Here is a 14,083-nt window from a genome sequence, read left to right as displayed (position 1 = left end):
GGTTGATCATGTTTTACAAGTGCCGAGGGCGAGAGAACGCATGGGGATGTGCCCACCCGTCTTCCTTTGCTGCAGTGGCGTGCAGACCCTCCAGCCAGGCCCTGGCTCCTGGGAGGGGCTCACATCCCAGCAACCCTCTACTGCTCAATGGACTCTGCCTGAGCCCTGACCAGCCTGGGGGCTCTTATTGTGTGTTTCCAGCATGCATGCCTATTGTGTGCACCCCCAGGGGTCCCCATCGCATGCACTGAGTCTGTGCTTCTGGCTCGTGCACCCTGAGCATGTGCTCTTGTACTTCCTCCTGCCCTGTCAAGGCCAACACTCTGGGCTCACAGGCAGTGGTCAGCCTTGCGCGTGCAGCAGATTTAGGGCCCTGGGGGAGTATGGGAGGCTGGGGCTTAGGTCTGGATGCTAGCCCATGGGAATGGAGGGCTAGGCACCAGGTACTGGGCGGGGTCAGGCAGGCAGATGGGTCTGGGAGGCAGGTGTATGGCAATGCTGGGCCCAGGCCTGGCTCAGGGTGCATCCCCAGGGTGGGAGCATGCCAGCTACCGGCCACTTCCTCATTAGCGTCCTCTGGGGACTCAGCTCGCTGTGGCTGCTGGATTGAATTAACTGCGGGACCAAGATGAGCCCTTGGTGGAGACAGAATTCTCCAGATAATTAGGCAGCGGGTGTTTGTTGGCTCCTGATAGAGTGTGGAGGAGCAGGGTGGGCTCTAGCCTCCTGTGGGGCAAGGGAATACTGGCTGTGCCCTGGGCTGGGTGAGGCCTCCACTGGGCAGAGCCCCCAGGGACCCCCAGTGTGGGGCTCACTGGGGTGGGAGCCGAGGAGGGTACACCTCCAGTGAGGGGTGTGTGGGCTGGATGGGGCAAGGTTCTGGAGCCCTCCACACAGGCAGCCCAGCCTTGACCAAACATGAATCCTTGAGGCCTAGGTGCCAGGCCAAGGATCCTGCCCGCTAGGAGCTCTGCCAAGACCCTTTGGCTGGCAGTGGGCTCCTGGGCTCCTGCCAACATCCTCATGCTGCCTGGGGCCAGCTCAGGCCCCTGTGGCTCCTAACCCTCCCATAGGGCACCTGTCGTGCAGCAGGGTGGCCAGCTGTGGTCAGCTGGCTCTGGGCCATGAGTGCCTGGAACCTGGCTCCTCGGCCTGGTCTCGTGTGGGCAGCACTCCACACAGCACCTGCGACAGGGGCCACTTCACACCTTGCCAAGGGACAGAGGGAGGGCCAAGGGAGTAGATGATCTTGCACATTGTGGCTCACATTGATGTGTCCTTGGGGTGAGGGTGCCATCCAGTGCTGCCAGCTCTCACCTGGGCCAGGCCATCCTCTGCTAGCTTCAGGGTCTTTGACTTGAAAGGTGTACCCTCTGAGGGTGCCCTGCTGGCTGGAAACAGGACTGTGGAGCTCAGGTTAGGAGCGGGGGTGGCTGAGCCTTTATTGCCCAGCAAGACCTTTCAACACCCCTGGGGCCATGAGGCTGGGAGCCCCGCTAGCCCCCGGGGTTGTGGCTTTTCCTGCTTTACTTGTTATTATTTGTCTGACAATATATTTAATTATAAGATTTTATGTATTTTCAGGCACGTTTCTTTTAAGTAGCATATGACTGGATTTGACCTTTGATGGTGTTTGCTATTGATTATACCCACACCAGTTCTCATGTTCCTCATCTGTAAAATGGGTCAATAAACTTGACACCCCCTCCAAGAGAATTTGCTGGACTGAAGGGCCCAGCCCATGGCCTGGCTGCTGGCCCTGGACCCAGCCACATCTCGTCGTCTCTGGTGAGCCCAGCATAATGGGGCAGGGACAAACCCTGCTGGCCAGGGCAAGGCGTGGAGCCAAAGGGGCTGAGGGAGCACCAGGCACACTCAGGAGGCCAGTCCCGAAGGCTCCCACACTGGGCCTCAGTTTCCTCCACAGCATGTAGCTAGCTAGGCCTGGAGCTGCTTCAGTCTGGGCCCAGTGCCCTCTCACCATGGCAGGTGTCCTTGCCTGGTATTGACCTCAACTGCCTACCCTGGCACCGCAGCCAAGATTAACAAGGAGCAGGGGCCAGAGCCAGGGCAACAGGGGCTGGTACCCACTTCCCTAGGAGATTCAGGACCCCTCAAGGGCAGACTGCCCCCACCAGGAGCTGCTGCCAACCTCCTGCCCCAGCACCCGGAGCCCTGGAAGGGCACAGGAAACGCCATGGGAATTCTGGCTGCCCTTGCACGTGTCTGTGGGCCTGAGGATGGATGGCGGGTGGGTGTGCATGTGAGAAGCAAGCGAGGATTGCGGGACAGATGGGTGGGGGGCGGGGGGAGTGAGTCAGTGGTGGAGGGCCAGGAGTGGGGAGCAGGCGTGGGAGGGGTGCCCTGACCCTCTGTGGTGTGGGGATGACACAGGCCAACCACCCCCGCCCAGAGCTATTTCTGGCCTTGGTGCACTGAGCTGTGGCCTCCTGTTCTGCCTCATAACTGTGGTCTGTGACGTGACCGCCTCACGGGGACATGGCTGGTGTCTAAGAGGATCCTGAGCTGACTGCTGTCCCGGCTGTGCTACAGCTGGCCCCACCCCCAGCCCCAGCCCTCTGCAGCCTCTTACCCCAGCCCTGGGAAGCAGCAGCTCAGAACCTCCCTGGAGATTCCCCTCCCAGCCACCCTTGGCACAGGAGCACGCTGCCTGCCCCTCTGCACGTGGCCTGCAGCCCAGCCCCTCCGTACCCTCCCCCATTACTAGCCAGGCCACCAGCCTTCATGCTTGGGCAGGACACGCCTCGTGGTCCCTCTGGGCAGCACTGTGACTATCTCCCTTGGCCACCTCTCCACCTGGGTAGTCTGGGGTGGGAGCAGGGCAGGGCTTAACCACTCACTGCCTCAGTTTCCTAATCTGTAAATGTATTGCTGACTCACATCTTTTTATAGCAGGTGATGGGACCCTCCGGTGATCACAGCTCAGGGGCGGCATCGGGGCCTGAAGGCACCGAGCTGTGTGCGATGAAAGCCGGTGCTCGGGGCCTCCACAGCTGCCTGCCCTGTGCTGCCTCCTGGCCTCACTGGGCAGAGGCAGAGGCATCCCTGTGGGACCTCAACCCAGGCTTGGCAGGGCATGGAGGTGGGCGGGGCCCCAGGAACAGTTGGGGCCAGGGACGACATGAAGAAGGCCATCCCTACTCGGCTCGGCTTAGCTACCTGGGCTGCTGGGGTGAGCTGCTGACCTCAGCAGCCGCCTGCCTGCCCGCCAGCTGGGCGCATCCCCAGAACCTCCCACCGCCACCTCCCCATCCCCTTTCTCCACCCCTCACCTCTGCTCCTGCCCTCCTCACCCTCCCCCCTCCTCCTCCCTCCTCACTCCCTCCTGTGGTGGACGTGAACAGCCCTCCATTCAGCGGAGCTGATGGTGCAGGTGCCCACCTGGGCCGCCTGTTGCTCCCATCAGGGGCACACGTCCTGGACTGTTTGCTGCCCAGCCTCCTAGGCCTTCAGCCTGGTAATCCTGGGTCCTGCCCTGCCCAGTCTGGCTGCTGCAGGGAGCGGCCCTGGGTCAGTATCCGGTCACTGTCCCCCCTGGGAAAGCTCAGAGCCTTCCAGGCAGGAGAGCCAGCCCTCCCCAGACCGTGGCTCTGGAGCCAGGCCTGGGCTGAGACAGGAGCTCCCAGCTGTAACCCAGCCCTGGCAGCCAGCAGGGCCACCCCTCCATCCTGGGGGGGTCCCAGGAGGAGACCCTGGAGGAAAGAAGAGATGCAAATTGGCCTGGGAGGGTGGGAGAGGCACAGATGTGCCAGTTTGTGTGCAGCTTGGACACGGAGGACAGCCCGCTGGGGCCCTCACAGGCTCAGGTGGCCGCAGGGCTGTCCTGGGTGGGGACGGTGGACAGGCACAATCTCCATGGTTTCTCTGTGAGAGCTGGGGCCGTGGCAGGGCTGGTTGCTCACCCCATATACAGGGGGCAGGAAGGACAGAGCTCATACTGGATGATCTGTGAGAATTGGGACCAGGGTGAGACTGGGTGAGAGTGGAAAGTGGGGTGATGGCAGGCAGGGAGGCCAGGCTGTCTCCAGAAGGACAGTAGAGTATCCTGTTAGAGTTGGCCGGGCAGATAGAAGAGAGAGAAAGGCAGATAGAGGGCCACAGAGACCTTGTGGCCTCGAGGCTGCAGAGCCCAGGGAACAGGTCAGGGGCCACGGGCCAGGGAGGTCTTTTGGGGTTGTGAGGGGCTGCGGTCCACCATGGGGACAGGGAGGAGGCCGGTGAGTCACAGGTCTGGCCCCCTGGGGTGGGGTCAGAGGATGCCCTCCCGCCACCTGGCTGGGTCTCCCTCACTCCGGGGCCCCAGCTGTGAAGACAAACCCATGCTGCAAAGTTAGGTTTGATTATCTCATAAAAAGATGCCCCCTCCTGCTCGCTCAGCAGAGGGGTTGCCATGGAGACCAGTGGGCAGGCCCCAAGGGGGGCTGGGCTGGAGCCAATTACCGTGGCTACAGCGAGGAGAGAGCCCACCTCACCCGACTCTCAGAAGTTGGTTTACGAAAAGCAGTTGTCTCGGCAGGAACCAAGCCGTGTCTTTGTGCCCAATACCCACTTCCTGGCAGAACTGAGCGCCACGTGGCCACTCCCCCATGTCCTCCCTTGTCTCCCCTGACCCCACACCACCGTGTGGCTCAGTTCTGGCTCCTCACTGGGGCCATGTTTAGAGTGGACACAGCAGCTTCGGGAGGGAGGAGAGGGATCTCCCTCTCCTCCGAGCACAGGGCTCGGTTCAGGGGGAGTGAGCTGAGCCCCGACCACAGCCAGACTCACAGCCCACAGCTTCAGGCCTGGAGCCACAGGACGGTGGTGGGATGGTGGCGTGGCTCAGTGGTGGTGTGGCAGGCGTGGCCACCATGGGTGGCTAGTCTTGGTGGGTACAGCCACACCGTATAGTTGGTGACAAGGCTCAGTTGGTGACCCCCACAGTCGGTGGTATGGTCGGTAATGTGAGTCCTGCCCCTGCCCCCAGAGCACCTGGGGCCTCCACCCCACCTGGCCCCAGGACAGGAAGTGCCATTTACATAGCACAGTTTTCTCTCTGGTGACAGCAGGTGAGACAGCAATGGGGAGCTGGCATGGTCAGGCCCCACCTTCCTAGGAAGAGTGTATAGGAAGAGAGCAGAGAGGGTGTCTGCAGTTTAAAGAGAACCCAAGGCCAGGTGCTTTCCTCGCCCAGCCCACCCAGGGAGGGGCCTCCAGACCCCCATCCCTGGGCTGCCATTTCCCTAGTAGCCAACAAATGGCCCTGGGGCTGGAAGTGTGGCAGAGGAGGCCCCCAGGCTGTGGGGAAAGGGGTCTCAGGACCTGTGAACCTGAGTCTGGGAGGACGCACATGCCCAGCGATCACTGCACGTTCTGGGCTTGCTGGGCTCTATGTTTGGGGCATCTGCACTGTCTGCCCAAGTAGACAGGACCCAGTGGGGCAGGGGCCCCTTGCGGGTGGGAGGGCCCCGGGGTCACAATTCTGGGTTGGGGAAGCTGGCCTGTGGTCCGCTCATTCCTCCTGCCTGGCTCCAACCCCAGCACTTAGCTGGCCTCCTGTCTGCAGAATCCTGCTCTTAGCCAGCTGCCGAGGAAGGTGTTAGCTGTCAATGCAGGTGTTAGCTGATAACTCAAGTGTTGGCTGATAAGCTATAACCCTCCCGGGGGGATTCACATTTTAATAGACTCACTGCTGAAGGCGGAAAGAATTTTCAGCATTCGAAAGGGGTAGGGGCTCAATGGTGGAATGAGAGGCAGGAAAGCTTACTCCGGAGTGGGTGACCCCACTGGTGAGACCAGCTCTGGATGTGGCATCCCAGCAGGTACTACTGCCCATGCAGGGCCTTGGTGAAGCCCCGGGTGTATCTGGCCCTGTAATGGAGGAGGGCTTACAGGCCCCTGGGGCTGAGGGAGAACCCACTGGGAGGCTGTCCTTGCTGATGGCATCTGGGTGGGAGGGGTGCAGGCAGCTGGCACTGCAGGGGTTGGCTGGGGAGGAGCGAACTCCTCCCAGGGAGGAGATGGAGCAGAGAATGAGGCCAGGGGGCGGAGGCTTCAGGAGGGGTTCCTGCCAAGTCAGGAAGTGCTTGAAAGGAGGATGTGTGGAGGAGGGAGCAGCCTGCCTGGGTGGTTGTGGGACGTGACTCCTCCTCCCGAGCCCTGGACACACTCGCCCTCCACCCCCACCCTTGGGCATCCAGGAGCTTGTTTCTGAGATAGCAGAGGTACCCAGAGGGACCCCAGCCCCGCTGCAGTGTTTCCTAGGCCCTGTGGGTGGAACCCCCACTGGGAGCCCCGGAGACTCGTGCAGTGCGGGCTCTGTGTTCACCGGAGTCCTGAGGAGGTGCCTGCAGTTGCCAGCGCCCATTCCAGGAGGCCTTCAAGTGAGCGCCCCTGGTGACCCAGTGGGCTGCTCCGGGTGTGTGGGCACCGGAAGTGTGATATGGGGAGTCTGCAGATGTGGCTTCCAGGGTGGAGTGTGTGACTCCAAGGCGTGTTCTAGCCCAGCGTCGTCCATGAGGCCTATGAAGCAGGGATCCCAACACCGTGATTCCCAGGGTGGTGGCCACATCTTGGACCTAGCCCCAGGCCTTCCTGAGACCCAATCCCCAGGGCCCACCTGGCTCTAGCAAACCCTCCAACTTCTCCAGTATCCCTGCCCTGCCTGCTAACCACTCTGTCTTCCGCCCGCAGGGAGCCGGCTGCTGGCATGGGTGCTGTGGCTGCAGGCCTGGCGGGTGGCAGCCCCGTGCCCAGGCGCCTGTGTATGCTACAATGAGCCCAAGGTGACAACAAGCTGCCCCCAGCAGGGCCTTCAGGCTGTGCCCGCGGGCATCCCTGCCTCCAGCCAGCGCATCTTCCTGCACGGTAACCGCATCTCACATGTGCCAGCTGCCAGCTTCCGCGCCTGCCGCAACCTCACCATCCTGTGGCTGCACTCGAATGTGCTGGCCCGAATTGACGCGGCCGCCTTCACTGGCCTGGCCCTCCTGGAGCAGCTGGACCTCAGCGACAATGCACAGCTCCGGTCTGTGGACCCTGCCACCTTCCACGGCCTGGGCCGCCTGCACACGCTGCACCTGGACCGCTGCGGCCTGCAGGAGCTGGGTCCGGGCCTGTTCCGTGGCCTGGCTGCCCTGCAGTACCTCTACCTGCAGGATAACGCGCTGCAGGCGCTGCCTGATGACACCTTCCGCGACCTGGGCAACCTCACACACCTCTTCCTGCACGGCAACCGCATCTCCAGCGTGCCCGAGCGCGCCTTCCGCGGCCTGCACAGCCTCGACCGTCTCCTGCTCCACCAGAACCGCGTGGCCCACGTGCATCCGCACGCCTTTCGTGACCTTGGCCGCCTCATGACACTCTATCTGTTTGCCAACAATCTATCAGCGCTGCCCACCGAGGCCCTGGCGCCCCTGCGTGCCCTGCAGTACCTGAGGCTCAACGACAACCCCTGGGTGTGTGACTGCCGGGCACGCCCGCTCTGGGCCTGGCTGCAGAAGTTCCGCGGCTCCTCCTCCGAGGTGCCCTGCAGCCTCCCGCAACGCCTGGCTGGTCGTGACCTGAAACGCCTAGCTGCCAATGACCTGCAGGGCTGCGCTGTGGCCACCGGCCCTTACCATCCCATCTGGACTGGCAGGGCCACCAACGAGGAGCCGCTGGGGCTTCCCAAGTGCTGCCAGCCAGACGCCGCGGACAAGGCCTCGGTACTGGAGCCTGGGAGACCGGCTTCGGCAGGCAATGCGCTGAAGGGACGCGTGCCGCCTGGTGACAGCCCCCCAGGCAACGGCTCTGGCCCACGGCACATCAACGACTCCCCCTTTGGGACTCTGCCTGGCTCTGCTGAGCCCCCGCTCACCGCAGTGCGGCCCGAGGGCTCTGAGCCACCAGGGTTCCCGACCTCAGGCCCTCGCCGGAGGCCAGGCTGTTCCCGCAAGAACCGCACCCGCAGCCACTGCCGTCTGGGCCAGGCAGGCAGCGGGGGTGGCGGGACTGGTGACTCAGAGGGCTCAGGTGCCCTGCCCAGCCTCGCCTGCAGCCTCGCCCCCCTGGGCCTGGCACTGGTGCTCTGGACAGTGCTGGGGCCCTGCTGACCCCCAGCGGACACGAGAGCGTGCTCAGCAGCCAGGTGTTTGTACATACGGGGTCTCTCTCCACGCCGCCAGCCAGCCGGGGCGGCCGACCCGTGGGGCAGGCCAGGCCAGGCCCTCCCTGACGGACGCCTCCCGCCCGCCACCCCCATCTCCACCCCATCATGTTTACAGGGTTTGGCGGCAGCGTTTGTTCCAGAACGCCGCCTCCCACCCAGATCGCGGTATATAGAGATATGCATTTTATTTTACTTGTGTAAAAATATCGGACGACGTGGAATAAAGAGCTCTTTTCTTAAGCTGTGGCCTCTCGGGCTAGGGTGCTGTGGGCGATGAGAAGCAGGGGTGGGCGCTGGACGGGCAGCCTCTCTCCCATCACAAGGCCCCAGAAGAAGGGGAGTTGCCTGGCACCACGGGTGGGACAGCCTGGGACAGCTCCAACGTCAGGTGCCCCTGCCCCCCCAGCCGCACAGATGGAGCGTGCTTGGTGGCTGACGTCACTGAGCCTGGCTGATGGAGCACACGCCAGGTCCATGGGTCTGGAGATAGCAGCCCCTGCGGGGACATTTGCTCTGGGGCCCTCCACCCTAGTCAGCCTGCCCGGGCAGCCCCCAGGAGGAGGCGGAGGATGAGGGACCCTGTTCCTACCCCTGGCGGGTGACAGGAGAGCAAGGCCCTTAAGGACAGTTGGGCGGGTCGGGCCTGGCCTCAAGGCCCAGTGGGGGCTTCATGCACCCTTACACCACTGCCGGTGGTCACACTAGACCCCACGTGCATGTGCCCGGGGCACCCCCACTTACACCATACCCACACCCCAAACACAAGCCCTGGTGGGTCTGCATGTCCCTACACCCATGTATGCATACACGCATGCACACACAGCAGGGCAGGGAACACATATCCACACACAGGCACATACCATGGACTCGAGAGCAGCACACGCATCCAGGCAAAAATACGCACAGGCAGAAATATGCACAGGCACACTTTCCCACGGCCTGGGCAGAAGAGGACTCAGAAACAAAAGGGAAGGGCCACGTGGCCAGGAAGCCTTCCCAGGAAAGGGCCCCCTCCCCACCAGGGCAGTGGCTGGGGAGGGGGAGAGGGAGAAAAACAGTGGCGTGGGGGAGGGTGTGGGGGAGCGTTGCTGGTGGAGCCAGATGGTCGTGGGGGCGGCCGGGGCTCCAAAAGCCTGGGGGGAGGAGAAGCAGGGAGAAGAAGGGGGGAGGACGTGCCTTGCAGCCAAGGCCCCAGCTCCTCCGCCAGCTTCTCTGTGCCTGTGCTGTGGCCCAAGGCGGGAGCTCAGACCCCTCCCATCAAGCACAAGGCAGAGTCAGGATGCGGTGGTCCTGTCTGACCCGTACCCTCCTCAGGATCATCCCACATGCACTGTCTCTTCTGAGAGACCCTGTGCCTGTGCCCATAGGTGCTGAGGTCCCCCCAAGTGGCTGCCCACACCTCCACCTGCAGTTTGCCCCTTTGCTCACCTGAGCTCTAGGGCCAGTAGCCTTGCCCCGGAGCTGAGGGCAGCTCAGGCAGGGCAGCCCTGCGGGGGTGGGGTGCTGTTTGCCCAGGGCTACCTCTGCAGCCCCTCTGGGCCCAGGAGAGTGTTGGCGGCCCCAGCAGAGGCCTCTCTGTGGACAGCCTGGTGTCAAGATTTTGTGCAGTCTCTGCCCTGTGCCTGGAGCTCCACCATCAGCACCTCTGGCACCCCCAGTCTCTGCAACCCCACGACCAGGCCCAGGAGTCTGCCAGGCTGTGCCTGGGCACTGGCATGGGCAGGGTTTTATTAATCCAGTTTTTCTCCCAAGTGGCCCCTGTCATGCCTGAGAAGATACAGCCAAACTGCTGGATTTGGGGTAGGGCTCTCAGCTGAGGCTGGGGGCTCCTTGCAGTCAGAGCCAGGAAACCGAAGCCACTCATTTCCAAAGAGCCTTGAGCCCCACCTGAGCGACCCACCTGCAGTGGATGCTGGCGCCCTCAGTGGCTTGTGGAAGGACAGCAGGTCCTGCCTCAGCTTGTACGCCTCCCAGGGCGAGGAGTTCATTACCTCCGCTGGGCCCACTCCTCACTAAGAAGCAGGCACCTGTCACCCTCAGGCCACCTTCGGGGCTGTCGCCACCAGCTGCCCTCAGGGCTCTGCACCCTCCCCTCCAGGCCACAGTGGGGGCCTGTGCAGTGGCAGGGGTGGGGAGTTGGGCACAGTCCGACCAGGCCTGAGGAGGGGGTGAGAGGATCCGGAAGGAAGTGGACGAGTTTTAAGTTGGACTCAGTAGGACGCATGGACACTCCCATGGGGTGGAGGCGGCAGGCAGGGCTCCCAGGCGTCCGCCCCGAGCAGCCGGCACGGGGTGCGCGTCCCTGAGGTGGGGGCGCCGAGAGGAGCGGCCGCTTTGTCGAGGCCCAGAAGACATCTGGGCGGGGGTGTCGTGTGGGCTGTGCAGGCTGAGCTCAGCAGAGGGGCCCGGCTGGAGGACACATTTGGGAGTCGTGAGCACTTGGGTGATATTTACAGCCCAGGAAGAGATGAGCTCACCGGCCGGCCGCTGCTGACGAGGGGCCGGGAGGGGGCGGGGCATTGGACCAGGGCCCAGGGACTCAGCTCCTTCCTGCGCCCACCCCGGCACTCCCCAGCTCTGCCTGACCAGCCCTGGCCGGCTGGGCCCCTGAGGTCAGGTGCTGGACCAGGCAGGGGGTGAGGGTGTGGCAGCTGGTGCCCAGCCTTGATCACCCAGACCTCAGAGTAGGTGCAGGAAGCTAATTAAAGCTGCGTGAATCAGCCTTGAGTGTATCAAACCCTGGCCCCCCACCCCATGTGGGCTGCTGGTCTACCACAGACTCTCCTGGCCCCGTCCAAAGATGCCTGGCCAGCCCCAAGGCGCCCTGTGGACTGAATCCTTCACAGTTCATGAGCCTGTCCCTGTGTCGCAGGCCCAGCCAGGGCAGCACCACCCAGCACAATTGGTGGAGGTGACAGCTGGGGCTGGGCTCACTGTGGCTGCAGCCGTCCTGGGTGGGGGATATGGGCAAGCAACCCTCAGATGTTGGGCCCAGGCTGGGCTGCTCCCGGGGATCCCTCTCAGCCACCCCGACTCCACCCCTGCAGCCCTGGGGGCTGAGCTGCACCGCAGCTGCCCTGCACAGCTGTCTGCCCAAGGCTGCAGGGGGGGGTCTTTCCTTGGATGGCAGCACCTGCCCCCTGTTTATTTGGCTGCCCAGGGCTTTGCATAGTAATTGGGAGAATTATTTTTTAATCCTTAAATTAGTTCTGAAATAATAGAAGCTGCGGAATGTTCAGCAGCCGATGGTAAACTAACGTCCAGCGAGACGGAGAACATGCCGGAAACAAGTTGAGGGGGAGGCAAGTGTTTGTGGTGTGAGCTGGGGCCCGGGGGCTGGCCACTGCGGTGGCAGCAGGGGTGAGGGCTCCTCACTGCCAGGCTGCCTGCAGCTGGCAGCCTCCCTGGGGAGGAGTGGGCACCTCACACTCACATCCCTGCTGGAAGACACTGCTAATGTCCCCAGGGCACAGTGAGGAAACGGAGGCCCAGAGGCATGAAGCGACGTGTGGGGCAGGATTGGACCCAAGGCCACGCGGGAGCAGACCCTTCGCTGCCAACTGTGTCTGTGCCCCAGAGTGCTGCGCTGCTTCTCCATCCCAGTGCCCGGGGACATCACAAGACCCTGGGTGTCAATTCCCTCCACTGTGCCAGTCGGCCTAGGGATGTCACTCAGGGGTGGCACACTGAGCTGTGGCGGGCTTGTGACTGAGGCAGCTCTGTGTCTGGTCAGCTGACCTTCAGGCCACCTCTGGCCACAGTGAGGAAGTGCAGCCCTTGACTCAATTTCCCCCAAGGTGCCCGCCTGGTGGCCACCCTCATGCCCAGATTTCTCACTGGTGGCTTTGGCCTTAGTCCTGCCTGGACCCCAGCTGACTCCTTTTCCCACCCTGCTCCGGGTGAGGCCACTCCAGAGCCCTGCCCTGCAGCCCAGCCCCTGTGTACACCACAGCCTGGGCTTGGCAGGGCTCCCCACGTGAGGCCCGGGTGGGAAAAGTGCAATGACCACTGTCAGCAAAGGGCGTATCTCAGCGCACCCCCCGGGGCACAGCAGCTCAAGGACCCCATTGTGCCAAGGCCTTGGAGAGTGGCTGTGATGGGTGTGAGCCCAGTGGCCCCCAGAGCCCCACTCCTGTTGGGAGGGTGCATGTGTCAGGGCCCAGGGCTCCCCAGCAGCTGGCCTGACCCCAAAGTGCCAACCCTAGGTCTAGAGGCGGAGCTCCATGGAGGAGGCCGTGGGACTTCCCTGGTTGGTCAGGCTTCTCCAGGGCTGGGGCCTGGTGCTATTGTCTTTTCCTGGGGGAGGTGGGGCTCTGCCAGGGTACACCTCTCCAGAAGCCCCTTCCAGGTAGGTCACACTCCCTACCCACCTCTATGCTGCAGGGAAGTCCTGATCCCAGGGGCAGGGGACCCTTGCCAGGCCAAGCCTAGAGTTCTGAGCCAGTGGGTGGAGGAGCAGGTACCTGTCCAGCCTCGTCTCTCCTATGGCTCCCAATCCCCAGCCCCCAGCCTCAGAACTCCTTAGGATCTTCTTCTTGGTCCTTCCACTTTGCTCAGTATTGAGTTCTGACCCCACTCCCTTCTCCAAGAAGCTCTCCCTGATCCTCCACGCTGGTTCTCACCCAGCCAGGTGGTCATGGAGTGGATCCCTAGTGCCAAGACTCGCACGGCCAGAGCCAGGGGCAGGTCACTACCCCTCGATAGCCCTCTGCTTTTTGTGCCTGTTTTGAGGAATGAGTAAACCCTCTTGGAAGAAGAGGTCCCTGCTTGGGTCCAGCCCTAGAGGAGCTCACAGAGGGCCATGATGGCTGAGGCCTCCAGCTGAAGGGCCAGACGGGGTGCTTCTGCTTCTGCCACACAGTCCCAAAGCTGAGGCGAGGCTGCCCCTCTCTCCAACTGTCCCCACCCACAACCTGTCTTCTTGGATTCAGACCACAGGACCAAGCTCGAGCCTGGTTCCCCAGGCCCCAGAAAACCAAGGGAGCCCTCCAAGGCCACACAGTAAGCAGTGGAACCAGGCTGGGCTGGGCTGGCTGCCTGAGCCCCCCTCACGCCCTGTGGGCCCCCCAGAGCTGGCCTAGGGACTCCTGACCCTGACCTCAGTGGAGGAGCACCCAGCCTGACATTCTGAGAGTCACACAGGCAGCACTTTCTTGGCACGAACAGCAGATTGCATGTGGGGTCAGCAGAGGCCTGCTGACTAGGGGACAGGGCCAGGCTCACAGGCACCAGAGCACAGGAAAGGGTGCCAAGCTAGGCAGGAGTCCTGCCCTCCCAGCCTGTACTGTGGCTGGGCTCAACGGAAGGTCCCTCTCTCTATGACCAGTTGGCCATGCATTTATTAGGCACCTGCTGTGTGCTGGCGAAACAGGAAAGGTCCCCTTGTTCCCTTCATAGGACATGCAATGAGGATGTGGCCTGCTTCAGTGCTCTGCCGCTCAGATCTCTAGGTGAACATACAGACGAGCAGGCTGTGGAGGTCCAACCCCATGGCAGTGTCTAGGGGTGAATGTTTATAGCCGAAGCCCCAGTGAGCCTGTGTTACAGGGTGCTCTTTTAGTTTTGCTGTTTTAGTTTAGTTCTCTATAGATGGCTTCTGTTAGTTCAGTTAAACCACAATTAGAGCCCTGCCTCATTGCAAGGACAGAGGGCTTTCTGCATCCCAAGGTTCCTGCCTTGGTGTAAGAATTGGACCGCACGTGGGCTCGGAGAATGAGTGCAAGGTTTTATTAAGTGGAGGTAGCAGATAGGGGAAGCCAGAAGGGGACAGAGTGGGAAGGTTTTCCCCTGGAGTCGGGCCCAGGCTCTCCTCTGGCTGCCCCAGCCAAACTCCAGGTCATTCTCTGCTGGTTGGTCGCCTGCCGGCATGCCGGTGCCTGTCAGTGCGTTCCTCTCGACGTCCAGCCGGCAGAGTGCTCCTCTGCCAATCCGCTC

At 62.5% G+C, this 14,083-nt stretch overlaps 2 protein-coding genes across 3 annotated transcripts; both read left to right on the top strand.

Annotated features, from left to right (window-relative positions):
* The first annotated feature begins 1,111 nt into the window (after window positions 1-1,111).
* Window positions 1,112-8,389, top strand: LOC113223551. 2 transcript variants are annotated; one of them, XM_026452968.1, is made up of 2 exons: window positions 1,112-6,383; window positions 6,694-8,389. In XM_026452968.1, the coding sequence occupies exon 1, from the start codon at window positions 2,920-2,922 to the stop codon at window positions 3,889-3,891; it is 972 nt and encodes a 323-aa protein (XP_026308753.1). In that variant the 5' UTR covers window positions 1,112-2,919; the 3' UTR covers window positions 3,892-6,383; window positions 6,694-8,389. The 2 variants fall into 2 exon arrangements, with proteins under 2 accessions (XP_026308753.1, XP_026308752.1); XM_026452967.1 differs by having other exon boundaries at window positions 1,112-6,224; window positions 6,694-6,829.
* RTN4R (reticulon 4 receptor) lies at window positions 6,675-8,389 on the top strand (the record flags this gene model as incomplete). The annotated part of the gene is made up of 1 exon (XM_031934649.1): window positions 6,675-8,389. A coding segment is annotated over one exon (1,419 nt), but the record flags the coding sequence as incomplete, so codon positions are not given.
* Window positions 8,390-14,083: the final 5,694 nt, after the last annotated feature.

The sequence above is a fragment of the Piliocolobus tephrosceles genome, chromosome 19, assembly GCF_002776525.5.
Source record: "Piliocolobus tephrosceles isolate RC106 chromosome 19, ASM277652v3, whole genome shotgun sequence".
In the NCBI taxonomy this organism is placed as follows: domain Eukaryota; kingdom Metazoa; phylum Chordata; class Mammalia; order Primates; family Cercopithecidae; genus Piliocolobus; species Piliocolobus tephrosceles.
The sequence above is the reverse complement of the archived record's forward strand: the minus strand, read 5'-3'. Positions and strand labels throughout refer to the sequence as shown.